This window comes from Carcharhinus amblyrhynchos, chromosome 19 (genome assembly GCF_965287045.1).
Source record: "Carcharhinus amblyrhynchos chromosome 19, sCarAmb.v2.hapA, whole genome shotgun sequence".
NCBI classification, from domain to species: Eukaryota; Metazoa; Chordata; class Chondrichthyes; order Carcharhiniformes; family Carcharhinidae; genus Carcharhinus; species Carcharhinus amblyrhynchos.
The window spans coordinates 30,010,012-30,037,133 of NC_137342.1; the positions used below are offsets into that span (position 1 = coordinate 30,010,012).

At 42.7% G+C, this 27,122-nt stretch overlaps 1 protein-coding gene across 1 annotated transcript in view; it reads right to left on the reverse strand.

Annotated features, from left to right (window-relative positions):
- fbxl13 (F-box and leucine-rich repeat protein 13) overlaps positions 1-27,122 on the reverse strand; it is a 246,667-nt gene that overhangs the window by 55,414 nt on the left and 164,131 nt on the right. Inside the window, exons 14-17 of the mRNA XM_080207484.1 lie at positions 23,648-23,746; positions 9,041-9,161; positions 8,774-8,936; positions 5,706-5,825 (exon numbers count right to left, since the gene is read on the reverse strand). Coding sequence (XP_080063610.1) covers positions 5,706-5,825; positions 8,774-8,936; positions 9,041-9,161; positions 23,648-23,746 — 503 coding nt within the window. The remainder of the gene's footprint in view (positions 1-5,705; positions 5,826-8,773; positions 8,937-9,040; positions 9,162-23,647; positions 23,747-27,122) is intronic.

The window sequence follows — 27,122 nt, forward strand, 5'->3', positions numbered from 1 at the left end:
GATAGCCTTGACGAGGTTCGTCTTTATCAATGACGTGTTGAAGGCTCCAGAGAAGATGTCGTAGCTTCTCCGCTCCGAGGAAGTACTGGACAATGAGCGGTACTCTGTCCGCTGTCTCCCGTGTTTGTTTTCTGAGGAGGTTGGTGCAGTTTTTCGCTGTGGTATGTTGGAACTGTAGACTGATGAGTCGAGCACCATATCCTGTTCTTGTGAGGGCATCTTTCAGTGTCTGGTGGTGTCTATTGCAATCCTCCTCATCTGAGCAGATCCTGTGTATACGGAGGACTTGTCCATTGGGGATGGCTTCTTTAACGTATTTACGGTGGAAGCTGGAGAAGTGGAGCATTGTGAGATTATCTGTTGGCTTGCGGTCCAGTGAAATGCTGAGGTGACCGTCCTTGACGGAGATGTGTGTATCCAAGAATGCAACCAATTCTGGAGAGTAGTCCATGGTGAGTCTGATGGTGGGATGGAACTTGTTGATGTCATCATATACTTGTTTCACTGATTGTTCACCATGAGTCCAAAGGAAGAAAATGTCATTGAGGTATCTAGTGTATAGCATTGGTTGAAGGTCCTGTGCAGTGAAGAGGTGTTGTTCGAACCTGTGGATGAAGATGTTGGCATTTTGAAGTGCGAATTTGGCCCCCATGGCTGTTTCATGTGTCTGGATGAAGAACTGGTTGTTGAAGGTGAAGACATTGTGGTCCGGGATGAAGCAGATGAGTTGTAAAATTGCATCTGGAGATTGGCAGTTGTCGGTGTTGAGTACTGAGACAGTTGAAGCAATGGAGGATGCAGGTGTAGAGTGCTGAGACATCCATTGTGACCAGAAGTGCCCCTGGTTCAACTGCTCCATGTGTGCTGAGATTCTATAGGAAGTCCGTAGTGTTGCGACAAAAGCTCGGGGTTCTTTATACAATGGGTTTCAGGATGCCCTCGACATAGCCGGAGAGATTCTCACATAGGGTCCCTTTGCCAATACGATGGGCTGGTTGGGTGTGTTTGCCTTGTGTACCTTTGGGAGGCAGTAGAGAACTCCAACGCGGGGAGTATGTGGGATGAGAGCACGAAGGGTGTTCTGAAGGTCCAGGTCAAAGGTCTTGATCAGTCTGTTAAGTTGACGGGTGTGTTCTTTGCGGGTAACTGCTTGTAGTTTCCTCATTGTTCAGTTGTCAGTACGCTTCTTTGCAGTAATCCATTCTGTTCAGTATGACAATGGCCCCTCTTTTGTCTGCTGGTTTGATGACAATGTTGAGAGCACAGAAAGCATTGCGTTGTGATTGGGTGATGTTCAGGGCTATCTTGTGAGCGCGGTTGATGAATCCAGTATTGACGCACCTCCTGACATCTTGGACATACATGTCAACTCGAGGGCAGTGGCCATATGGAGAAGAACAATTCAACTCTTTCCTCTTCGGTTGCTGCACTGCGAATTTCTCTGTTGGGTGTTCCGGTTCATTGGCTGTCTCATTGTGTTCGCTGTTGCCCTCTTGGGGTTTGTGGAAGAACTCCCGCAGCCTCATTTGCCTGATGAATTCCTCTGTGTCTGCTGTGAGACTGATGGGGTCTATTTTGGTGGTGGGGCAGAAATTGAGCCCTCAGTGAGAACTTCAATTTCATCTGGTTGAAGTTAGTAGTCTGACAAGTTGACAATAGACTTCCCTGCAGTGGTACTGTTTTCTACTGTGATACCGGGGGAGGCTTGGTTGCTGCTGGTGGTGATGCCGAGTTTTCAAGTTTCCTGTTGTTGGCGTGCATGTAGATGGCATAGTTCCGTTGTGCATCTGCTTGGCAAAGTTTTGCAGCTGGTCTGCATCCTGAGCACAAGTTGAGAATATGGATTCCATCTTGGTTTCCAGGATGCGGCATTTGCTGTAGAGCTGGTGTATGAGGTGGTTGAGGGGTGTGAGAGAGGTGCGACGGCAAAGTCTCTCAATGTAGTTTGTGTTATAGGTCAACCTGAATGGGTTCATGATCTATAGTCCTTTCAGTATCTTGTCTGCTTTCTTGCATCTTTGTAGAAATTTGATGTCTACGTCAATATGTGCGATCTTCTTGGAGATCCTCTCCACTTAGAGCCAGCAGTTTGTGGTGTCGATATCTGCCTTTTGACAGAGTTCTAAAGATTCATGACCTTCTGAGAGACAAAACTGCTCCTCACCTCTGTCTTAAATGACTGTTTCTTTATTTTTAAACAGTGTCCTCAAGTCCTAGATTCTTCCACAAGAGGAAACATCCTCTCGATTTTGACCTGGTCAAAACCTTCAGAATCTTACATATTTCAATCGTCACCTTTTACTTTTCTAATCTCCAGTGATTACAAGCCTCATAAGATAACCTTCATTCTGGTAAACCTTCTCTGAACTGCTTCCAACACATCTACATTCTTCCTTAAATAAGGAGACTGATAACATACTTAGTATTACAGATCTGGTCTCACCAATTTATAACTGAAGTATAACTTCCCTATTTTTGTATTCAATTCCCCTCACAAAAAACAATAATTCTATTAGCTTTTCTAATTACTTGCTGTACCTGCAGACCAGCCTTTTGCAATTCATGCACTAGGATACCTTGATCCTTCTGCACCACAGAGCTCTGCAATCTCTCAACATTTTGATTTTTTAAAAAATTTATTTGTGAGACATGAACATTGCTGGCTGGCCAGCATTTACTGCCCATCCCTAGTTGCCCTTGAGAAGGTGGCTGCCTTCTTGAATCACTGCAGTCCATGTATTGTGGGTTATCCACAATGCCGTTAGGGAGAGAATTCCAGGATCTTGACACAGTGACTGCGAAGGAATGGCAATATATTTCCAAGTCAGGATGGTAAGTTACTTGGAGGGGAACTTGCAGGTGGCAGTGTTCCCATGTATCTCCTGTTCTTGTGCTTCTAGATGAAAGAGGCCATGGGTTTGGAAGTGCTGTCTAAGGATCTTTGGTGAATTGCTGCAGTGTATCTTGTAAATAGTACACACTGCTGTTACTGAGCTACAGTAGTGGAGGGAGTGGATGTTTGTAATGTCAATAGCTTGCACTATTAAGGACCTTCTGGCTGAACATGCAGCATTATATCTTGCCTCAGGTGAGTGATAAACAAGCGTTACTAGCCATGTCTTCAGCGGAAACCAACCCTCACTTGAAGGGCGTTCAAATGGTCAGTGGATAGGCATATGGCTAACATGGGAATACTTTAGGTTAGAGGGTCATTAGATTGGTTCCACTGGTCGGCACAACATCGAGGGCCGAAGGGCCTGTACTGCGCTGTAATGTTCTATGTTCTATAACCTTCTAAGTGCTAAGCTGAGCTCCCTCAAATATCTTTAGCACTTGGGGCTGAGTCAAGATGCACGAGTTGTGTGAGCTCCTGGATGCCTAGCACAAACATGCATGACCTGCTTTCTGTTATCACAAAACAGCTAGGCATTCAAACAGTGAAATCCTTTTCTATTAATGAATCTCACAGGCTAATACCAACAGTTCTAGCAGTTTGGCTGGCTTCATTCATCCAGCACTGCACATAATAGTATGCCTTCTGGGGAAAGGGACATCTCCCTTATGTATCTGTGTGTTGCTGATTATGAGATTCTGCAGAAGTCCCGAGTGGAGCCCTGAAAGAATCAGCAGGCAACAAAGATTGGTGGGGCATTATCATTCAAAACAACCAGCTATGGATATTCTCCATACGTTGCAAATACTTGCAGTGTTGGTTCCTCACACGGAATATATTAAACATGAGCCTCCATATCCCTAGACAAGTGAAAGAATCTGTGATACTTTCTTTCAATCATCTCCATGTATAATGTATGAATATATTAAGGACAAGATGGTATCCAGGGAAAGAGTAGGGGTCATTGGCAATGTGTCTGTGGAGCCAAAAGACGTATGTGAGGTTTTAAATTAGTTTGTGCATCTGCATTCACAAGGGAGAAGGATGATATAGAGACAGAAATCAGAGTTGGGGATTATGATATAATTGAAAAGATTAGCAATGGAAGGGAGGAGGTATTAGTGGTTTTAGTGGACTTAAAAATGGATAAATCCCCAGGCCCAGGCGAGATGTGTTGTCAGGCAAAGAAGGACATTGCGGGGGCTCTGTTAATTTTCAAATCCTCTCTGGCCACAGGAGTAGTGTCAGAGAATAGGAGGACAACTAACATGGTACCATTATTTAAGAAGGGAAGTAGGGGAAGAAAAACAGTTAATTGCAGGCCAATGAGATAAATATCAATAATAAAGAAATTACTGGAAAAAATTCTGAGGGACAGAATTATTTCCAATGCTGTGTCACGAGGTAGAGGGTGATGGTTAAACGTTGTTTTTGTGACCTGAAACCTATGTCCAGTGGTGTACTGCAGGGATCAGTGTTGGATTCCTTGCTGTTTGTAGTGTACACTAATGATCTAGACATGAAAGTAGGAGGTATGATCAGTAAGTCCACAATGACATGAAAATTGGTGGTGTGCTAAATAGTGAGGAGGAAAACTTTGAATTACGAGAAGATATAGAGGGGCTGATCAGATGAGCAGAGAGGTGGCAAATGGAATTTAACTCTGTAAAGTGTGAGGCGATGCATTTTGGAGGGGACTAACATGGCAAGGGACTACACAATGAATGGTGTGTCCAGAGGGATATTGTGGTGCATGTCCATAGGTCTCTGAAGGCAGCAAGACAGATAAAAAAAGGTGGTTAACAAGGCATATGAAATACTTGCCATTATTAACTAAGACACAGAAACATGGAAACATAGAAAATAGAAACAGGAGGAGGCCAATTTGGCTCTTCAAGGCTGCTCCGCCATTCATTATGATTATGGCTGATCAATCAACTCAATCCCGAAGACTGATCCCACCTTTCCCCTTATCCAATAGGAATATAGAAATATGGAAACATAGAATATAAGAACAGGGAAATTTGATAGAGGTACATAAAATGTTCATTAGCCCATAGTAGAATACTGTGTGCAGTTCTGGTTGCGACACTATAGGAAGGATGTGATTGCACTAGAGACGGTGCAGAGGAGATTCACCAGGACGTCATCTGGGTTGGGGCTTTCAGCTGGAAATGCTGGGGTTATTTTCCTTAGAGCAGAAAAAGCTAAGGAGAGACCTGATCAAAGTGTGCAAAATTATGAAGGAGATAGATAGGAAAGAACTTTTCCCTTTAGTAGAGACATCTATCAAGTGGCATAGATATAAGGTAAGGGACTTTTTCCATTACGCCAAATATATTGCCCCCACCCACCATGATTCTTGCCATTGGCAGGAGTATAAAAATTCTACCCTATAGTTTTGGATGATAACATTGAGGGGCAGCATGTAGAAGAGAATAAGGAGGAACATAAGAGGTGTGTTAATAAGGGGAGAAGCCACTGCAAATAATTCTCCAGCTACAAAATGTTAGATAAGAATGAAAGGAAACAAGTTCAATCTCATCAATACACTAGATACAATGACAAGAATATCAAAACCAATAATATTATCTTGGATACAGTAATATTTTTCAAACCATAATATTCATGGAAATATTTTATAAAATGACTGAATACCAGTACTGGAATTGACTAGTTGCTATGTTTTCCATATAGAAAGTTACTGAAAATCATACATCTTCAATGTTCATAGTTATACATTTTCTGTAAAAGTAAATGAAAATTTTGAGTTGCTGGGCATACTGGTAAGCAAAAAAATGCATTTCCATACCTCTGTATGATCTTCAGCAATGATAAATCGGTAATATTGATGCAGTTGCTCAGATTTATTTCTCTGAGCTTTGAAGCTGAAGATCCATCCATGAAGCTTCTTATACCTAGGTCAGTGAGACTGCAACACAAAAAGTATTTATATTGTTTATGTACATGTATATCTACTGTAGTAGATACGCATCACCCCACATTCCCCAGCATTGAACATCATTGGCCATCTCCACCAACTTATCCATGTTATTTTTGAAGTTCTACATTGTGCTCTTCACAGTTTATAATACTTCCAAGTTTTGTATCATCTGCAAATTTTGAACTGTCTCCTGCACACCATGACCTAGGTCATAAATACAGATCAGGAAACAAAAGTCACAATACTAATCCCTGGGGACCATCACTACAAAATCTTCCTCTAGACTCAAAAATATCCATTGACCATTACGCTTTTGCTTTCTATTATCCAGCCAATTTTGCATATGGTTCCTACTCTCCCATTATTCCACGAGCCATAACTTTTCTTAAGTCTGTGTGATACTTTTGGAATGCCTCCCAAAAGTCCAAGTACACCACATATCAACAGCATTACACTCATCGATCCTTCTATTACCTCCTCAAAATGCCAGCAAGTTAATTAAACATGATTTCCCTTTTAGAAATCCATACTGGTTCTTCCTAAATCAACCCCTCATTTTTCCATATGACTATTAATTCGATCCCAAATAAATATTTCTCAAAGCTTGCCCACCACTGATGTTAACCTGATGCCCTGTAATTGCTGAGGCTATCCTTACAACTTTTTCTGAACTGGAAGAATTACAGAAGTGCCTCTGCAATTTCCATTCTCCCTTCCTTCAATATCCTTGGATACATCTCAATTGGTCCCGGTGCCTTGTCAACTTTAAGTACCAACAATTTTGAACCTTTCTAGGGACAGTTTCTTCATCTATCATTATGTCCTGGGTAACATCTTCTCCTCGATAATACAGATATACCATATTGTAATGTTGTATGTAATCAATACTGCCACATTCTTTTTATAATTTTTGAATATTTGACAACCAAGAATATTAATCATTTTTGACTTCGTTTGTGTTATGTATCAGTTATAATCCCATCATAATCCCATGTGGCAGCTTGTGTCTACAGCTCACATATTACTGATTATACCAAGGACATCATACAATTGATCTACATCAACATCATACAATTTATTAACACTTTCATCATTTTTGTTGTTTTTCTCAATATGGACCCTGAAAATTTTACTTCTGTCTATATTTCTCTGCCTTCTATCTTATAGTAACAAGAAGACAGTGTAGGTAAATGTGTGACTGGGCAAAGTAGAATTAAGGTTTCATGTTCTCGGGGCATTGGGACAGGTTGTGCTGGGGAAGGGGTACCATACAAAATAGACAAGGATGAAAATTCTCGCTGAGAGGTTAACTGATATAGTTGAAAAGGCTTTAAACTAACTTGGCTGTGGTAGCATGGGGGGAAAACAAGTTGGAGTGGAGTGGCAATGAGTTTTAAATCATTTTAAATCAACCTGAGAGGGCAGATGGGATTTGCTTTTACTAATCCAGCCATTAACTTTGCAGTCAACCTTATGTAGGCCATCAACTCCTGGGGATTTCTTGGCTTTTAGTTCCATTATCTGAGTGCTTAATAAAAGAGCCATATTGATGGTTTTGCCAAGTTGGCAATGAATGCTGTTATGATCATAAACTTTCATAGAACCTTAATGCAGTCTGTTAATTCATTCTGCCTCCATCCATGCAATATGTATAGCTATTGTGATAGTAGGAGATTTCTTTCAGCCTCTGAGGACATCTGCTCTTTCCTGCATCTCCTTCAAAAGGATTTCTAGGTAGATACATAAGAACATAAGAACATAAGAACATAAGAAATAGGAGCAGGAGTAGGCCATCTAGCCCTTCGAGCCTGCCCCGCCATTCAATAAGATCATGGCTGATCTGTTGTGGCTCAGTTCCACTTTCCCGCCCTCTCCCCATAACCCTTAATCCCCTCTCTTATCAAGAACCCATCAACCCGCTTCTTAAAAATATTTAGTGAGGCAGCCTCCACCACTTCAACGGGCAGAGAATTCCAGAGATTCACCACCCTTTGAGTGAAGAAGTTCCTCCTCAACTCCGTTCTAAACCGCCTCCCCTTTATCTTGAGGCTGTGCCCCCTAGTCCTACTGTCTTTTTTGAGCGGGAAGAGTCTCTCCACCTCTATCCTATCCATCCCATTCATCATCTTATACGTCTCAATGAGATCTCCCCTCATTCTTCTAAACTCTAACGAGTACAAGCCTAGTTTATTCAGCCTCTCCTCATAGCTCAATCCCCTCAACTCCGGTATCAGCCTAGTAAACCTCCTCTGCACTCCCTCCAGGGCCAAAATATCCTTGCGCAGGTGCGGCGCCCAAAACTGCACACAGTACTCCAGCTGCGGCCTCACCAATGCCCTATACAGCTGCAGCAAGACCTCCCTACTTTTATATTCAATCCCCCTCGCTATGAAGGCCAGCATCCCATTCGCCTTCCTGACCACCTGCTGCACCTGCAAGCTGGGTTTTTGCGACTCATGCACAAGGACCCCGAGGTCCCTCTGCACCGTCGCCTGCTGCAGTTTTTCGCCACGTAAGTAATAGTCCTTCAAGTAATATAGAGTAATACCTTCAAGTAATATAGAGTTACAATTCTCTCCTGAATGACTTTTGAAATATCTGTACATTATGGAATTCCCCTTTAAATGAAAACAGCTTTCAAAAGTTCCAACTGTGCTGGATATACAGTCTTGTAACCAACAAGCCTGATTCCTCATCTGTCTAAACTTTCAATGGGAATGCAAGGTCAACAGTCCAAGGAAAAATGCAAGCAGTAACCTCATAGTTAAGAATGCACTGGCACTGAAAATTTTAACCTACATAAACTTTGAAATATTAGTAGGTGCTTATGATTCTTGCTCTTTAGCACAACGACAGTGATTAAAAATTAGTTTTTATGGATAGAAGGATCAAATTTAACAAGTTATTGATAAGACATAAATAAAATATTATTTTACCTTATACAGTCTGAAAGATTTAACACAGTGATATTTTTCAGTATCGACAAAAATTTCAGGCCATTATCTGTAATCCTTAGGCAGTCGGACACATAGATGTGATTCAAGTTTGGGCATGATTTGCTGATGACTTTAAAAGATGCATCACTAATATGCTGATTACCTACGGTAGCAAAACAGCAGAGTTAAATTCCAACATATACATTTTCTAATAGCTAAAGGAACATTTAGTATGATATTTTAATGGATGTAAGAAATTTCTCAGACCTTCAATTTTAATCTTGACAATCCTCCTTCCTTGGACAAGAGTTTTAATAGCTGCATCAGATATGTGAGGAGAGGCAAGAAACGAAATTGTCGTGAGGTTGTGATAGTAAGTAACCATGGCCTTTAAGAAAACATAATAAAAGTTAGTCAGCACTGTTTGGGTTTTTGTAAATGGGAAAAAGAAAATTACTTGATTTGAACAGGTCCTGTAAAAAATTTGGAATTTTTTATTTCTAAATCTTTCTAGGCATTATCTCTTTCCCTCAAACTTTGCTTTCTTAACTGGTGCTTCTACTGCTCAGAGTACATTAATAAGATCATGTCTGATCTTTTTGTGGACTCAGCTCCACTTACGTGCCCGCTCACCATAACCCTTAATTTCTTTACTGTTCAAATATATATTTACCTTTGCCTTAAAAGTATTCAGTGAGGTAGCCTCAATTGCTTCAGTGGTCAGGGAATTCCACAGATTCACAGCCCTTAGGGTGAAGAAGTTCCTCCTCAACTCAGTCCTAAATCTTATTTTGAAGTATGCCCCCTATTCTCGTTTCACCCACCAATGGGAACAACCTTCCTCCTTCTATCTTATCTATTCCCTTTATAATTTTATATGTTTCTATAAGATCGCCCCTCGTTCTTCTAAATTCCAAATTTTAAATTCTAAATTTTAATATTTATATTAGTTAAAGGATCAGAATTCTTTCCCTCAACGCATTACAGTTCATATGAAGCCTCCAGTTGCCTCCTCAGAATGAAGAAGGTGATACATTGATGCCAAGAAACATGCTGTGACAGAAGGTCCACTTCAGTCTCAGTATTCTTTTGTAGAATGTGACTACTTGTACTTACCCTCGAGCTGCACTTTTAAAAGCTCTAGAACAGATGAGGGAAAGATGCAGAAAGCACTAGTACAGATGAGGGAAAAACACATTTAAACATCTTGGGGAAGCATAGTGTTAGGAAAGAATAGTCTGGCTTTTGATCACTTTGGACTTTGTTTAGAACTGAATGTGCACTTATGCTGTGCTAATTGTTATTTATGGAAGTTAAAATCATATAAATTATAGTTTACTAATTTGTGACTGACCTAATTGAGCGATGATTGCTGGTATGATCAAATAGGGACAAAGACGATTAAGGCATTGGTCACATACTCAAAGATGGGGCATACATGACAACTCTTGCAGAGACATATGTCCTGTTGTAGTTCTCCTCTGCTGTTGTTTGGCAGCTCTTAGTGAGGTCATTATGCATGTGTACAGTTGGTGGACTTTTCCAACCAAAAACAGATGCTGACATGATTTTCTTCTGTGAAATGATTCAGGGAGCTCAAATTTCAAAGCATGAATTCATTGTGACACAATGAGCTAATTTTTAACCAGTCACCAGATAGATGGAACAGAGGGAGGATGGGGTGCCTGGCACAATAATGAGCTGTGTGGAGAAGTCCCCAGCGATGGGCAAGGAAGGGATAGAGTGCAGATCAACTTCCCTCTCCAAGAAGATGGATAGCTGATTTATACAATTAAGGCCCAAATTGGGACTGTTAAGCGGTGCAGCTGGCATTTGCTGCTGGTGGGGCAGACCCCATTGTGTTGGGAGACAGCCAGCTTTACAAAATCTGCCTAACTGTGGCCGCCCAGAGGGCTTTCAGAGCTAGTGGCTTCACGGTTCAAAAAAGGAGGCTGCAGACATGAAACGTAGCCCTCATTGCTCCAATTATTTTCTGGAGTGGTTTCCTTTCAGTTGGCTGGCATTCTGCTTTCAGCCATCAAAATCTTATCTCTCTAAGGTCTTTCAGCTATATCGGGAGCACCCACTCTCCCAGTGGGACTGCGGAGACTTCAGAGCTTCTAGCCCCCTGGGTCAGCAGCATCAAGAATCCTTAATTGGATTGGCAGCCCTGATGCAATAATTGGAAGGCCAACTCTGATTAAATAGCCAAGTATGGGTTTTGGGACCCCAACATGAAAGAAATAGGAATCCCAAAACTACAGTTGGACCCATATATCAGCTCGACATATTTCATACTGCTTGTAAGATCTTCTGCATGTTGTCAAACATAATCTTCAATCAAAAAACAGAACTTCTTCCTGTTGAGCAGATTGAGGGAATTTCTGTTGGAGTCAGAAAATGATCTGTACCATTGAATGCATTTTACATCTTGATAGAATCAGCAACTAAATCTGGATGATTCAATGATACCAAAAGGTGGGAGATCCCTTTGAACAAGCTCCAATCATATGATGAATGTTTGCTTGTACTCCACGCTGGCTGTTCTTGGATAGCATGTCCACAGCTGCCTAAAAAGTGTCCGTAAAATAAAAATGTGATTTTCACGTTTATAGCCACAAAGAGAGCAATGTAGGCATACAATTGCTCTTCATATAACCTCTGTTGTTGGTAAATTCAGTGATTGGGTAATCTCTTGTGGGGTAAAAATCCCTAAATGCTATTTGACAGCTCCACCTTATGCTGCATTTGCTCCTCCACAATTATGGCACAAAGGGTAATGTTAGAGCACATGCCCCCAGAGAGCCTATCAATTGGGAATTGTGGGGAAATTACCTAATAATGCTTGGGTCTCTGTAGGCAAAATGCCAAAAAAGCCACTGCAGGAAGTAATTCTTAAGTACAAAAATCATCATGCTGCATTCTTAAACGAATAAATTCTGCTTGTTTCAGCTATCTGGCAACAGCTGCAACTCATAACTTTCAGTCTTATATACCCTGAGTGCATAGAGAGTGTAAACTGGGAGAAATCAGAGCATTAGCTCCACTTGCTCTCATAATTTATAATTTTGGTCAGGAGGACAGGAAATTAATTGATTCAGGGGTAAAAATGCAGCAGAATTATTTTCCATTTTAATTTGCCAAAGAAATTATTTGAAATTACTACAAAACAATGAAACTTTCAGGAATCGGTGACTAACTGCTAAAGTAAAAGAACCCATAAAAAGCTGAAGCAAGAAAGAACTGTTTTGTTTTTGCCATACTTGATTGTCTCCTAACAGAACATTTTCAGGATTCTTACAACTCAGAATCAATCATAGCCTAGTAACCTACAAATTATTTTCTAAATCTGGTCCTCAAGTAGTGCCTATTAGAGGCATCAGAATAAGCTATAGGAAAGCATATCTAGGAACTCAATGATGATAACAAATACCATTGTGAAAGAATAATAAAACAGAAATTTAAGTCGGATTTTCCAGACATAACCTCTACTGTAATGATAGGACCATTTGTAGGTCAGAAGCCAAAGCTCTTTCACTAATGTGGCAGGATGTGTGAGATGACACACCTAAACAAACAATGAAGGATCTCTATTCAAAGGGGCCCTGGCAAAGTTCATCTTAGTAAGAAGTCTCACAACACCAGGTTAAAGTCCGACAGGTTTATTTGGCAACACAAACTTTCGGAGTCTTGCTCCTTCTTCAGGATATTACAGTCACTTTAGAGTGGCATGGTGGCACTGTGGTTAGCACTGCTGCCTCACAGTGCTAGGGGCCCAGGTTCAACTTCTCGGGTCACTGTCTGCGTGGAGTTTGCATGTTCTCCCCTTGTCTGTGTGGGTTTCCTCTGGGTGCTCTGGTTTCCTCCCACAGTCCAAAGATACGAGGGTTATGTTGATTGACCATGCTAAATTGACCCTAGTGTCAGGGGGATTAGCAGGGCCAATGTGTGTAGTAAGGCCTGGGTGGGATTGTGGTTGGTGCAGACTCAATGAGCCGAATGGTCTCCTTCTGCACTGTAGACATTCTATTCTATGGATTCTACAAACCCATGGAATGGTTTTCAAGGAGTGTAATGTTCACAATGTAGAATATCCTTGACCCTGAGGTGACATCAGAACATTTTAACTTTCCTAACTGCACCACTATGTCTTGGTAAGGCCTTGACATCTGCAGCAGAGGCACAGGCAGCCTGCAGTCTGCTACACCCTGATACCTGTGATGGCTTGAAAGATGTCCTTTGATGGCTCAAGACTCAAAAGGGTCTCCAGCTCAGGAGCAGAAACACTCTTGGTGGCTTGCACTACTGGAATTGATGCAGACATAGGCAGAGGAAACTATGAACAGCTGCACACCTTTGGAGTGTCCTGAGTGGATGTCCCCAGGATGTCCAGATGACATTCATACCGCCTGTAGGTAACAGAGCAACCCAGCATGACTTCTGGAGTAGATGGGTCACCTGGAGGCAGGTCAAGGTGGTGGTCCCATGAGGTCTGCATCCTGATGGTACTCACCAGAGTGTGCAGCCATGGAGTGGAGGGCTATGCGCAAATAACAAACAAAGAACAAAGAACAAAACAGCCTGGGAAACAGGCCCTTCGGCCCAACGAGCCCACGCTGCCATTTTGACATTACGAGTCCCCCCTCCACCCATGACCCTTGTCTATGTTTATGGCATTCCACATTGAGGGAAGACTAATTTAGGGACAATTTATTACACCAATCAGCCTAATAGCACATCTTTTGGGTGTGGGAGGAAACTGGAGCACCCGGAGAAAACCCACGCAAGCACGGGGAGAATGCGCAAACTCCCACAGACGCTGGCTCAAATCCACGTATCTGCACAGCAAACAGTGATAGTCACTGAGCTGTTGTGTTGCCCAGCATCTGGTCCAGTTTAAGCGTACACTAACGACATGAAGTACTAGACTATTCTTGAAACAACCAAGAGCAGCCCTCGTACGACCCATCGCATGTATGCCCCTTGTTGGACAACAAGGCGGACTGAAGCGCCTGTGAATTAAAAGAAAAAAACATCAGTATCATCCACATCCTTATACATTACCAGGGATGTCCCAAGGCTCCTGAACCTTAGTTAAAACAATCTCCTATATCCCTCCATCTCCAACCCGCTCATGTGCTTGCCTAAGTAATTCTTAAACAACTCCAGTGTGCCTGCCTCCACCACCTTGCTTGGCAGAGCATTCCATACACCCACTACCCTCTGTGTGAAAAACCTCCGTCTAACATCCAAATTATACCTCACCCCCCTCACCCTAAGCCAGTGGCCCCTCGTAGTGTGTGTTTCCAACATAGGAAAAAGCTTACCACTGTTTACTCTATCTATACCCTTCATAATCTTATATACCTCTATTAGATCTCCCCTCAGTCGCCGTCTTTCAAGGGAAAACAGCCCCAATTTGCTCAATCTTCCCGCATAACACAGTCCTTCCAGACCAGGCAGCATCTTGGTAAACCTCCTCTGCACTCTCTCCAGGGTCTTCACGTCTTTCCGGTGTTAAGGCGACCAGAACTGGACGCAGTACTCCAAATGCGGCCTAACCAACGTTCTATACAACTGTAACATTAGACTCCAGCTCTTATACTCTATACCCCTTCCTATAAAGGCTAACATACCATAAGGTTTCTTTACAACCTTCTCCACTTGTACTGCCACCTTCAAAGACTTGTGCACTTGCACCTCCAGGTCCTGCTGCGTTTCTATACTCTTTATAGGTCTACCCTTTATCATATAACTCCCCCCTACATTATTTCTGCCAAAATTAAACTCCATTTGCCATTTATCTGCCCAATATACCAGCCTATCTATATCGCGTTGTATTGCCTGACACTGCTCCTCACTGCCCGCCAATCCAGCCATCTTAGTGTCATCTGCGAATTTGCTGATCACACCACTTACTCCCTCTTCCAAGTCATTTATGTATATTACAAATAGAAGAGGTCCCCGTACTGAGCCCTGCAACACACCACTAGAAACAGACCTCCAGCTAGAAAAGGACCCTTCCACTACTGCTCTCTGTCTCCTTTTCCCAAGCCAGTTCTCAATCCATCTAGATACCTGTCCTTGTATCCCATGAGCCTTAACGTTTTCAACCAACCTACAATGAGGGACTTTGTCAAATACCTTACTGAAATCCATAAAGACGACATCAACAGCTCATCCTTCGTCGACCGTTTTTGTCACCTCCTCAAAAAATTCTACCAGATTCGTAAGGTAAGACTTCCCCTTAACAAAGCCACGCTGCGTATCCCTAATCAGATCGCAATGCTCTAAATGCTCATACATCCTATCCCTAAGAATTCTCTCCATCAACTTGCCTACCACTGACGTCAAACTCACCAGCCTATAGTTACCAGGGTTATCCCTACTACCCTTTTTAAACAACGGTACCACGTTCGCAATCCTCCAGTCCTCTGGGACCTCACCTGTGTTCAAGGAAGAGATAAAGATTTGCGTCAGAGGCCCAGCAATTTCATCTCTCGCCTCCCTAAGCAGCCAAGGATAAATGCCATCAGGCCCCAGAAATTTATCAGTTTTAATGCTACCTAAAAGCCCTAACACTTCCTCCCTTGTAATGGATAGTTCCTTCAGTTGGTCTACAGCTCCCTCCATGACAGTAGCAGACATCAAGCCCGTCTCCTTTGTGAATACCGACGCAAAGTATTCATTCAGGATCTCCCCCATTCCCTCGGACTCTAAGCACAGTTCCCCTCCTCTGTCCCTAAAAGCTCCGATTTTTCCTCTAACCACCCTTTTGTTCTTGCCATAGGAGTAAAATGCCTTTGGATTTACCTTAATCCTGTCTGCCAAAGCCATTTCATGCCCCCTTTTTGCCCTTCTAACTCCCCGTTTGAGCTCCCTCCTACTCTCTCTGTATTCCTCCAACACTCTCTCCGTTCCCAGTTGCTTAGACCTAACATACGCCTTTCGTTTCTTCCTGACCAAGTCCTCAATATCCCTAGTAATCCACGGCTCTCTAATCCTACCTTTCCCATCCTTCCTCTTAACTGGCACATGTCTTTCCTGCAACCATTTCAGTTTTCCCTTGAAAGACTCCCACATGCCAAACGTGGACTTGCCCTCAAATAGCCTATCCCATTTGTATCCCTAAGCTCCTGCCTAATCCGGCTGTAGCTAGCCTTCCCCCAATTTAGCACCCTCCCCTTAGGACAGCACTCATCTTTTTCCATTAATATCCTAAAGTAGACAGAGTTGTGGTCACTGTTAGCCACATGTTCACCTACTGCAACCTCAACCACCTGACCCGGCTCATTACCCAGAACTAAATCCAGTATAACCCCCTCTCTAGTCGGGCTATCTACATACTGCTCCAAGGACCCTTCCAGTACACATCTTACGCATTCCTCCCTGTCCGAACCCCCAGCTTTAGACACCTTCCAATCCACCCAGGGAGATTAAAGTCTCCCACTACAACAACCCTATTCTTCCTACACCTATCCAAAATGTCTCTACATATACCTTCTTCCACTGCCTGCGGGCTGTTGGGTGGTCTGTAGTACACCCCTAACATAGTAATCGCTCCCGTCCTATTCCTCAACTCCACCCACAGCGACTCAATTCCTAACTCCTCTATATTATCCTCCCTCTGCACCGCTGTGATGTGCTCCCTAACTAACAACGCCACTCCCCCTCCTCTTTTCGCCCCTCCTCTGTCGTGCCTAAAACACTTATACCCAGGAATATTTAGCTGCCAGTGCTGCCCTTCCTTTAACCACGTCGTTATCACTGCCACCACATCTAAATTCCTCGCGAACATTAAGGCCTTAAGCTCATCCGTTTTACCTGTCACACTCTTCGCATTAAAACAGATGCACTCCAGACCTACAAGCCCACTCGGATCCTCCTTCTCCCGGGGAATTTTCCTCTCATCCAAACTTACCCTGTCACCCAACTCGCTCCCAATCCCAGTACCTACTGAGCTATCTGTCTCCTCCCCACCGCCCCTCCATATTAGTTTAAACCCTGCCAAAACACTCCAGCTAACCTCCCAGCTAAAATATTTGTACCCTTCCCATTTAAATGTTTCCCATCCCACTTATACAGGTGCCCTTCCCTCACAAAGACTTTCCAATGGTCTACAAAAGTAAAACCCTCTGTGCTGCATCAATCCTTCAGCCACGCATTCAGCTGTAGGATCTCATTATTCCTTGCCCCGCTATTACTGGGCACTGGCAGCAGCCCAGAGATTGCCACCCTGGAGGCCCTGCTCTTCAGCCTTGCCCCCAACTCCCTGAACTGCCTACATATATCCCCCCTGCTCTTCCTTCCTATGTCCTTCTCTCCTATGTGTACAATTACATCAGCCTGGGTCCCTTTGCCCTTCAAAATTCCCTCTACCCACTCCGAAACATCCTGTACCCCTGCTCTAGGGAGGCAGACTACCATCCTGGAGTCCTGCATTTATCCACAGAGCCACCTATCAATTCCTTTAACCCTCCCATCCCCCACCACTATCTCACATCTAGCCCCCTTCCTTCCCTCTGAGGCATTCTGGTCCTCCTCTCTTATCCTTTTTACCCCAGTTGTCGCCTTACCCTTGATGTTTTGGGGGACTACCGCTGGGGTGGTCTTAGTACCATGACTCCTCTTCTTTTTCCTCTTCCTAACAGTAACTCACCCATTCCCCACCCCCAGGCTCTGGGATCTCCACTTGACTGTGGTTCCTATTCATTATTGCCTTGTTCTCCCTGACTGAAAATAAATCTTCAAGACGCAGCTCTAAATGCCTGACCCAGGCCCTCAGACGCTGCAACTCCAAACACTTCGTGCAGATGTGGACTTTCGGAAGACACGTTGTCTCCAGGAACTCCCACATATTACACCTAACGCAGCTGAAGCATCTCCCCATGGACCCTGCCATTTACCTGACCACCCTTAAGAGTTATGGACACAGAACAGGAAAAATGGAACCAGTAATTCACCTTGCCTAAGTCTGCTCTCGCTTAAGCCCAGTGAGCCAAAGCCTTTACAGCTGTCACTCCAGAACCTGCTGGACTAAGGTCTCTGTTCTGCTTGCTAGCCTTCCCATGGTGGCCTTGAGAAGCTCATATGTTGGAGCCATGAAATTAGACAGAACGCAAAGGCATTCCTCCATTATGCGCTCTATTCTAATGAGTGACAATCAAAGCTCTGTCCGAGTTCCGCTGCCTCCTTTTGCATCTCTAACAGTGAGCTGGCAACCGCTTCAAGAAGCTCATCATCTGACTAGGCCTGAGCAGATGGCTTACCTCCAGCAGCCCTTCTAGTGCTGGAGACCTGAGCTGACTCTGCCTCCTTCTGCTGCAAGGAAATGTCTGTGGGGTTACGCTCCAGAAAGTGACCCTGAGTTTAACCTTGAACCATGCCCCACCAAGTTATGTGGCTCTGTTCTCATGGAGGGTGCAAATGAGTTCTGTGACAATTCTTCCTGAGCCACCTCTTTCTCAGATGTGCTTCAGAGGCTCAAAGAGTTGCTGGGCTGACTCGCTGGCCATAGTCTATTGGTACTTGCAAAAGACAAAAGGACAGTTTCAGTCGATGAACCAAAGCAATTCAGAGTACATTGCACTCACTTTGAATTTCAGGATTAAGTGACATGATAGAACTGAGGTCCATTCTAGGTTGTTGTAATAGGCCAAGGTCTGCATCACCTCAGGAGCAATCTTGGTCACCAGCAACTCTGAAATAGTCTCCTCAATGAGGCCTTTGATTTCTGTCCCTCCACAGTCTGCACTGAGCAAGTTTGGCCTGTATGTGGATAAAAGAAAGAAGTGTGGGCTGGAATTCTCTGGCCATTCACACTGGCAGGACACTCCGGTCCTGCCAGCTGAGCACCCCCGCCCACAGGTTTCTTGCCAGCGCGGGGTAACATCAATGGGAATTCCCATTGGTAGCAGTGGGACCAGAGGATCCCGCTGCTAGCAAACAACATGCCACCTCCTGCCAACAGGAAACACATGGCTGGAAGGCCGGAGAATCACACCCATGATGAGAGGGAATGGAGTAGAGATTAAAAACTGTAAAATATATGTTCCCTATAGTGTGCCCTACTCAGAAAGGACAGTGTTTGGAGTTGGACAAAAAGACAGATGAGATGGTGATATTGTGCAAGTCTTGTTGTGAGAGTTGAGTGTTGACATATTCCCCCCGCTAATGGATGTGAGATCCGTGAACACAGTAGCCACTTGAATGCGTGATAGCATGCTAAGAGTTTGATAGTGAAGGAACCACTTATTGCGGAAATGTGAAAATATGTTTTAAAATCCTTCAACAACCATTTGTAAATATCTAACTGTTAGTAATAGGTCAGGTACAGCAACAATATTTTTTCATAAATACATAATATAGAAATTTGTCATTACTGAACCCATTTTCTGGGAGGAATATAGGAGCAATTTTTTGTTCTCATGTCCCATATCCCAAGGACACCTGTAAGGTACCAAATTCCAATGCGCGGACCCTGCATTTGCTCATGAGAAACTCAGCACACGTTTAAGGGTTCTTTCTTGAACCCAAAGAGAGAAAACTCTGGACAATCTCAGCAGGTCTGGCAGCATCTGTAAGGAGAGAAAAGAGCTGATGTTTTTAGTCCAGATGATCCTTTGTCAAAGCTAAAAGGCATAGGAAGTGGGAGATATTTATACTTCAGGGGGTGGGAATAAAAGGTGAGTCATAGCGATAGAAACCAGAGGAAAAGACTGCTAATAGCTGTCCACAGAAAGAACAAAGAGTATGAATGGCCAAATGGCAGAGAAGCTGACACATACAAAAGTCCTGACAGAGGGAAGAGCAGTACTTCTTCACAGTAGGCATTCCTAGAGGAGGTGTGGCTGTGAGTGAAGCACTGGATAAAAACAATTACTGCCTATGCTGGAATCTGAAACTAAAAGAGAAAATGCTGGAAAATCTCAGCCCAATTTTCTTTCTTGAAGTTGGACTGTCTTGAGCATAGCAAGCACATGGTCTGCATTATATTTATCCAAGAACAGATTTGGAGCCACTACTAAAGATATGAACAAAGAGCAAAGACAAGTACAGCACAAGAACAGCCTGTGCCAATCATGATGCCCTAAAAACTAAAAAAAACTCCTGCCCTTACTCTGTCCCTATCTGTCTAGTCACGCCCTATTCATCCAGATGCTTCTTAAATGTTGTTAATGTGCCTGCTTCCACCACCTCCTCTGGCAGTATGTTCCAGACACCCACCACTCTCTGTGTGAAAAACATCCCCGCACATCTTTCTTAAACTGTCCCCCTCTCATCTTGAACCTGTGCCCCTTGTAATTGACACTTCCACCCTGGTAAATAATTTTGTACACATCTATCATGTCTCCCCTCAGCCTCTGTCTATCCAGTGAAAACAATCCTAGTTATTCAACCTCTCGTCATGGTCAACATCTTTGAGACCAGGCAACATCCTGGTGAACCTTATTTGTACTCTCTCCTAAGCTTCCATGTCCTTCTGGTAGTGTGGTGTTCAGGACTGCACACAATACTCCAAATATGGCCTAACCAAGGTTTTAAATAGCTGCTACATGATTTCCCAACTCTTGTACTCAATGCCCCAGCCAATGAAGACAAGCACGCCATATGCCTTCTTAATCACTTTGGCCATTTGTGTTCTCACTTATAGGGAACTGTGGACCTGCATGTCCAGATCCATCTGTGTGTTAATATTCCTAAAAGTTCTGCCATTTACAGTGGTCTAACTTTGATCTCCAAAATGCATCACCTTGCATTTGTCCAGATTAAACTCCATCTGCCATTTCTGTACCCAAGTCTTCAATCTCTCTGTATCTTCCTGAATCTCCTGAGAATCCTGGCACTATCAGCAATCCATCACGTCATCCATAAACTTACTAATCAGACCACCCACATTTTCCTCCAGATCATTTTTATATACTACAAACAGCAGACATCCCAGCACTTATCCCCTGCAAAACTAGCTACAGATCCCCATTCTGAAAATCACCCTTCCACCCTTCTGTTTTCTATGACCAAGCCAGTTCTGTATCCATCTAGCCAGCCCACCATGAATCACATTTGATTTTTACTTTTGTACAAGTCTGTCATATGGGACCTTGTCAAACGCCTTACTAAAGTCCATATAATCTACATCCACAATCCTTCCTTCATCACTTATCTTTGTCACCTATTTAAAAAACTCAATCAAGTTGGTAAGACATGATCTTCCCCGTACAAAACTGTGTTGCCTGTCACTAACTAGTCCATTTTCTTCCAAATGTGTATATATCCTGCCCCTCAGTATCTTCTCCAGAAGCTTTCCCACCACTTGAAGTCAGGCTCGCTGGCCTACAATTTCTTGGATTTTCCCTGCTTCCTTTCTTAAACAGGAGAACAACATTAGGTATTCTCCCGTCTTCTAGAACCTTCACCTATGGTGAAAGAAGATATGAAGATATCCAATAAGGCCCCAGCTACTTTTTGCTTTGCCTCCCACAGTAACCTGGGATAGATCCCATTCGGCCCTAAGGACCTGTCTAACTTAATGCAATTTAGGATACCCAACACTTGCTGTTTCGATATATTGACATTCTCTAGAGCATTCACACACCTATCCCTGACCTCAACACCCATCATGTCCTTCTCCTTGGTGAACCGATACAAAGTGCTCATTAAGAATCTTACCCACTTCCTGTTTCTCCATGCATAATTTCTCTCTGTTATTCTTTAGTAGGCCTACTCTTTCTCTTGCCCCCCCTCTTGCTTCAAATAAATGTATAAAAAGCATTAGGATTCTCCTTGAGCCTGTTTGCTAAAAACATTTCAAGGCCCCTTTTAGCTCTCCTAATTCCATGTTTAAGTTCTTTCCTACTTTCACTTTCCTCCTCAAGGGCTTCGTCAGTTTTTAGATGTCTAGCCCTATCATATGCTTCCTTTTTCCTTTTGACTAAGCTTACAATTTCCCTTGTGATCCATGGTTCCCGAATCCTGCCATTTCTATCCTTTGTTTTTGTGGGGACATGCCTGTCCTGCACTTCAATCAACTTGCCTTTAAAAGCCTCCCACATGTCAGATGTGGACTTGCTCTCAAATTGCCATTCCCAATCCACATTCTCCATTTCCTGTCTAATTTGGATGCAATTGCTCCTTGCCTAATTAAGCACCTTCACCCAAGGGCCACTCTTGTCCTTATCCATAACTATCCGAAATCTTATGGATTATGGTCACTAAGCCCAAAATGCTTCCCCTGTGAAACATCGATCATATAACTTGGCTCATTCCCTAATATCAAGTCTAGTATGGCCCCCTCCCTGGTTGGATTGTCAACGTACTGCATCAAAAAGCTCTCGTGGACACATGTAACAAATTATAAGTTTCGTCTTACAAAACCCTTCAAACGAAACTAGAATGAGCAGGACTAGTCCTTGTGGTTATATGCACTCCAAAGAGCTCTTCCATCCCAAATCCACCTTATTTTCAATCTCCCAATACTTATCTGAGGGTTACTGTAGCAAGGCAGCCAGCCCAAATTAGTTCAATTAATATGGGCATGATGGTCAGTAGCAATTTGCGCTAATTTTTCAACTGTAGCTTAAATTTAATCATACCCCATCAAGTGTATGATTAAATTTGAAATTAGAAGCCAGAGCAAAAACAACATTGCACCAACTCAATTCTATCAAACAAATCTGATATTCATGCAGTGAGCCTGGTTTTCTGTAATGATGTTCTGACAAAAGTTGAGTATTCAATGCAATCAATTTACTGAATTTGTGGACAGAAATTTTACACTCCCCCACCCGAAGTCCCCCTTGCCCCAGTTAAGGCCTTTACCTGCCCTACCTCAATTTTTGGGCTAGCGGGCAGATGACAATTTAGAGTGGAAAGGCTGGAAGAAAACAAGCTCAGATGAGATAGGCTTCATCAGAAGGCTCTTTCTAACTGGAGGCTTCTCTTAAGGTCTGGTGATCTGCAGATCTCCCATTTTCCAAGGCCTATTCCCAAGATCCCAAGTGCCTATCTCACTAGGCCTTGCTGACTCTCCCCACCCTGGCACTCCTGGCACTTGCATATCCTACAGTTCCAGCCACTTAGTTCCAGGCAGCTCCCTGCAATGTCCTTTCTAACTACTGCAGTGTTGTGACTAGAAAACTGCCAGGCAATCAAACTTCTGTCCTCACGTGGGACTTCCTTCCGACTGAGGGCAGAAATACCACTTTATGCCAATCAACACTTATTAGGTTGTAAATGGCAGGGGCAAGCATCATCTCAATATTTCAGGCCTGTAAGATTTTGTACAATGGGCTAAATGGAGGACCTAAATTAGAGATATTGGTTGCATATTTCTCATTGGACAACAACATAGGTAACTAAAAGGTTTGATAGTCCCACATGCTTAACATCTAATCCTCATACACAGAATTATTGCAAAATCTAACCTGCTACAGAATCCTGTAATAAGGATGAATAAGGCAGTCTAACCAAGAAGAAGCATTAATAGCTAACTTGGGAAGCAAAAGTGTTTTGTTTGCCTAGTTCATGTGAACAAGTTCGCTGTGTGAAAAAGGGAAACAATGAAAGTGAAGAATAGCTTAGAAAAGCACCACGACAAAAAAATTCCAGCAGCAGATATCATTCATGTACACATAAAAATGCTAGGGTGGGGACTGGTGCCAGCCCTGTGTGCCTGCAGTTTTTTACAAAAGAAAAAGGGAGAGACACAAATTTTCAAAGTTCATTCACTTAATGCAACAGGCAAAATAATTTGGAACAACTATTCTTAAGCATTCAAATAAAAACTTCAAATTGAAAGAAAAAAACTTGGTGAAGATAATTAGCAATTAAATTACTGTTAATAATGTATGGTCGATTTAATAACAGTCCACTTACTGTGATGCAGCTGTTTGTAAGAGTTGCCATGTCATTGATTACAAGGTGCTGGATTTCATTGCAGCCAACTCCAAAGGACTTAAAGCCTCTTACTGAGATCTAAAAAAACATAAGAAACGTAGCCTTGATTAGATCATGAACACATTTGATCTGTTTATAGCAGATGGAGTAACACCATGATTTTATAGAATAAACCAGGAGTGTCAACCTTTTCACCTGAGGGGCCATGTTTCAATATTTTTCTCACTCATGAGCAAATTACAGAAAGGAAAGGTATTAGAATTGTTAATCAAAATAACAAAATGCACATTGTTACTAACAAGCTTCTAATGAGTTAAAATTAAATGTTGATGCAAAAATGATGATTGAACAATGGGCTACCTTCAAAAAACAGATATTGCAAAGTCAAGATATATTCCCTTGAAGGGGGAATGCAGGACAATCGAGAGCACCTTGGATAATGACAGACATCGGGGTGAAAATGAAAAGAAAAAAGTGCATTATGACAGGTGTCAGGTAGAATAACAATGGTGAATCAGGCTGAATACAGAAGGACCAGAAGGGAAGTGAAGAAAACTAATCAAAAGAGCAAGAAGTGAGCATGAAAAGAGATTGGCAGCTAATATAAAAGGAATCACAAATGTCTTTGATAAGCATATAAAGAATAAAAGAATGGTAAAAGAAAAAGGAGGGCCCACTACAGATAAAAAAGGGACTTGCACATGGAAACAGGAGAAATAGCAGATATATTAAACGAGTACCTTGTATCTGTCCTTACAAAGGAGGAAGATGCTACTGTTGGCAACCAGACCAGAAACTCTAAGGTATGTTATACAATTAGCCTAGACCCCAACTTTTGCAGTTTATTTTGGCATTAGTGTGAACATAAGGTGTTTTGCTTCAAGTATGATTCAATTGACCCACTAGGAAGCTTTTATCAAAAATTATTTATTTAAGAACATGGTTAAGGTCAGGATTCTCACAAGTAGGCTTACATTAACAATGAGGTTACTGTGAAATTCCCCTAGTTGCCACATTCCGAAGCCTGTTCAGGTACACTGAGGGAGAATTTAGCGTGGCCAATGCATCTAACCAGCACATCTTTCGGACTGTGGGAGGAGACCCACACTTACACAAGGAGAATGTGCAGACTCTGCATAGATAGTGACTCACGCCAGAAATTGAACCCAGGTCCCAGCTAACCACTGTGCCACCAGGCACCTTTAGAATATAAAAAGAATTAGCATAATTTTTACCAATTAAACTACTTAAACATGATAAAGTATAATTCTTAACAGCTAGCTATCTCTATTGTTTCAATTTAACAGTATCACCCATAGACATAACTCCCTTCTTTAGAATCAGTTGGCACAGAAAGATATCTGACATTGTAACCACTACACGAAGCAGGTTATTCTGAAGTGATCCAAGACTCTTAAAACAATTGTCCATCATGCTTTTGAATCACTTCTTATTTATTTTATGCACACACAACACAGTGTAATGGGATGGTCTTTTGGAGAAAGACCAAGTCAAGTCCTTCCCAGAGTACGTACTCAGATCAGGATTTTCCTGTTCTTCTCACGACAATGCCACTGGCAGAACCAGAAAACCCCAGCCTCAGACTCTGAAATTTCTTCCTTAAATCTCTGCCTCTTTTAGGGCAGCATGTCTAGGTTTTAATCATGAAAAAATAAAGTCACAGGAACCCAAATGGTGATAAATTTCATGATATTAATGTGTTTAAATAGCTCTCTGTTAATAACAATAGTGACTTCTTCATATTTCTACTATCAGCATCCTAGGGATTACCATTGACCCAGAGACTGAACTGGACTAGCCATATAAATACTGTGGATGGCAAAGCAGGTCAAATGCTAGGAATCCTGTGGGGAGTAATTTACCTCCTGACCCCCCAAAGCTTGTCCACCATCCATAAGACACAAGTCAGAACACTCAAGAAGCTCAACAGCATCCAGGAGAAAGCAGCCTGCTTGATTGCTACCTCTTCCACAAACATTGAATCCCTTCATCCCCAACAACCAGTAGCAACCTTGTGTGCCATCTACAAGATGCCCTGTAGGAATTCACCAAGGTTCCTTAGGCATCACTTTCCAGACCCATGAACACCACCATCTAGAAGGACAAGAGCAGCAGATACCTGGCGACACCACTACCTGGAGGTCTGCCCTCCCAAGTCACTCACCATCCAGAATTAGAAATATATCACTGATCCTTCATTGTCTCTGGGTCAAGATTCTGGAACTTCCTCCTGACGAGCACTGTGGGTATATTGACTGCAGTGGCTCAAGAAGGCAATTCACCACTATCTTATGAAGGGAAACTAGAGATAGATAATAAATGCTGGTAGCCAGCGATGATCACATTCCATAAAATGAATTGAAAAAACATTGTCACTAGCTTGCACCCATTCAGTTTTAAAAGGTGTGCAAAAATACACTGCCATTCTATCGAGTTAAAATCTGAATGCAACAAAAAGGATAAACATCCAGACAGCACCTAGGTGTTTTTTCAAATCAACATCAGTAAAACTTTACCTAGACTCTTATCATGCTGTCCAATTTTGTGCAATAGAGCACCCACTCATTTTATAAAAATGAGATATCACTCCATGCTCTGTAAATATTCTCAAGACAGTTGAGAAAAAAAAATCACTTGAAGGCTCAAAGCTTACAGTATTGCAATTTGTGTTGTCAACACATATAGAGCAGGAAAATTCCATATTCAAGTTTTTATTGGATGACCTTGGCAGGATTGGATGCAAATGTGCTACAATAAATCACATTTAATGACGTGAAAGAAGGAATTATTCTCCTCTTGATCACTGTTCAGTTGGACCTTACTGAAAAGTGCATGGTAGAGGATAGGATTGTACTTGCCTGCGAGAATCTTGATGGCTGAATACTATATGCCACCAGTCACAACCTATACACAGAATCATATAGGACTCTATCAACTTTCTGATTGTTCCCACTGTCTCCCCTGACAGATGGTCTCTCCTACAGTCTCTCTTCCCCCACCTTCAGGCTCATTGAGTAAGATTTTCCGGTCACGTTCACCCCGAAACCGGAAAATCCCACTTGAGATCAACAGACCTTCCCATCGTCTGCCCCTCACCCATTACAATTCCTATGGCGGGCAGAAAGGGAAAATTTGCCCCTCTGCCTCTACTGCTGTAGTCCTCAGGGCCTCAAGCTGAACTTCACCACTCAACTTCTAAATGTTTACTTCCTGTAATCACAGATTGTTTTTCTTTCATTTTTGTTTGCTGCTGATAAGTTCATTAGTGAGTCTAACAGCAGTAAACGCAGAAGGACCAGTTCTTATACACAATCTGTCACGACCATTGATGGGTATTTTGAATACAGGTTTGTGGGTCTGATGTAGGCCCTTGTCCCCCACGAGCTATCCCAGGGACCTTGGCTAGTCTTTGAAGAGTCCAGAGATGTCAGAG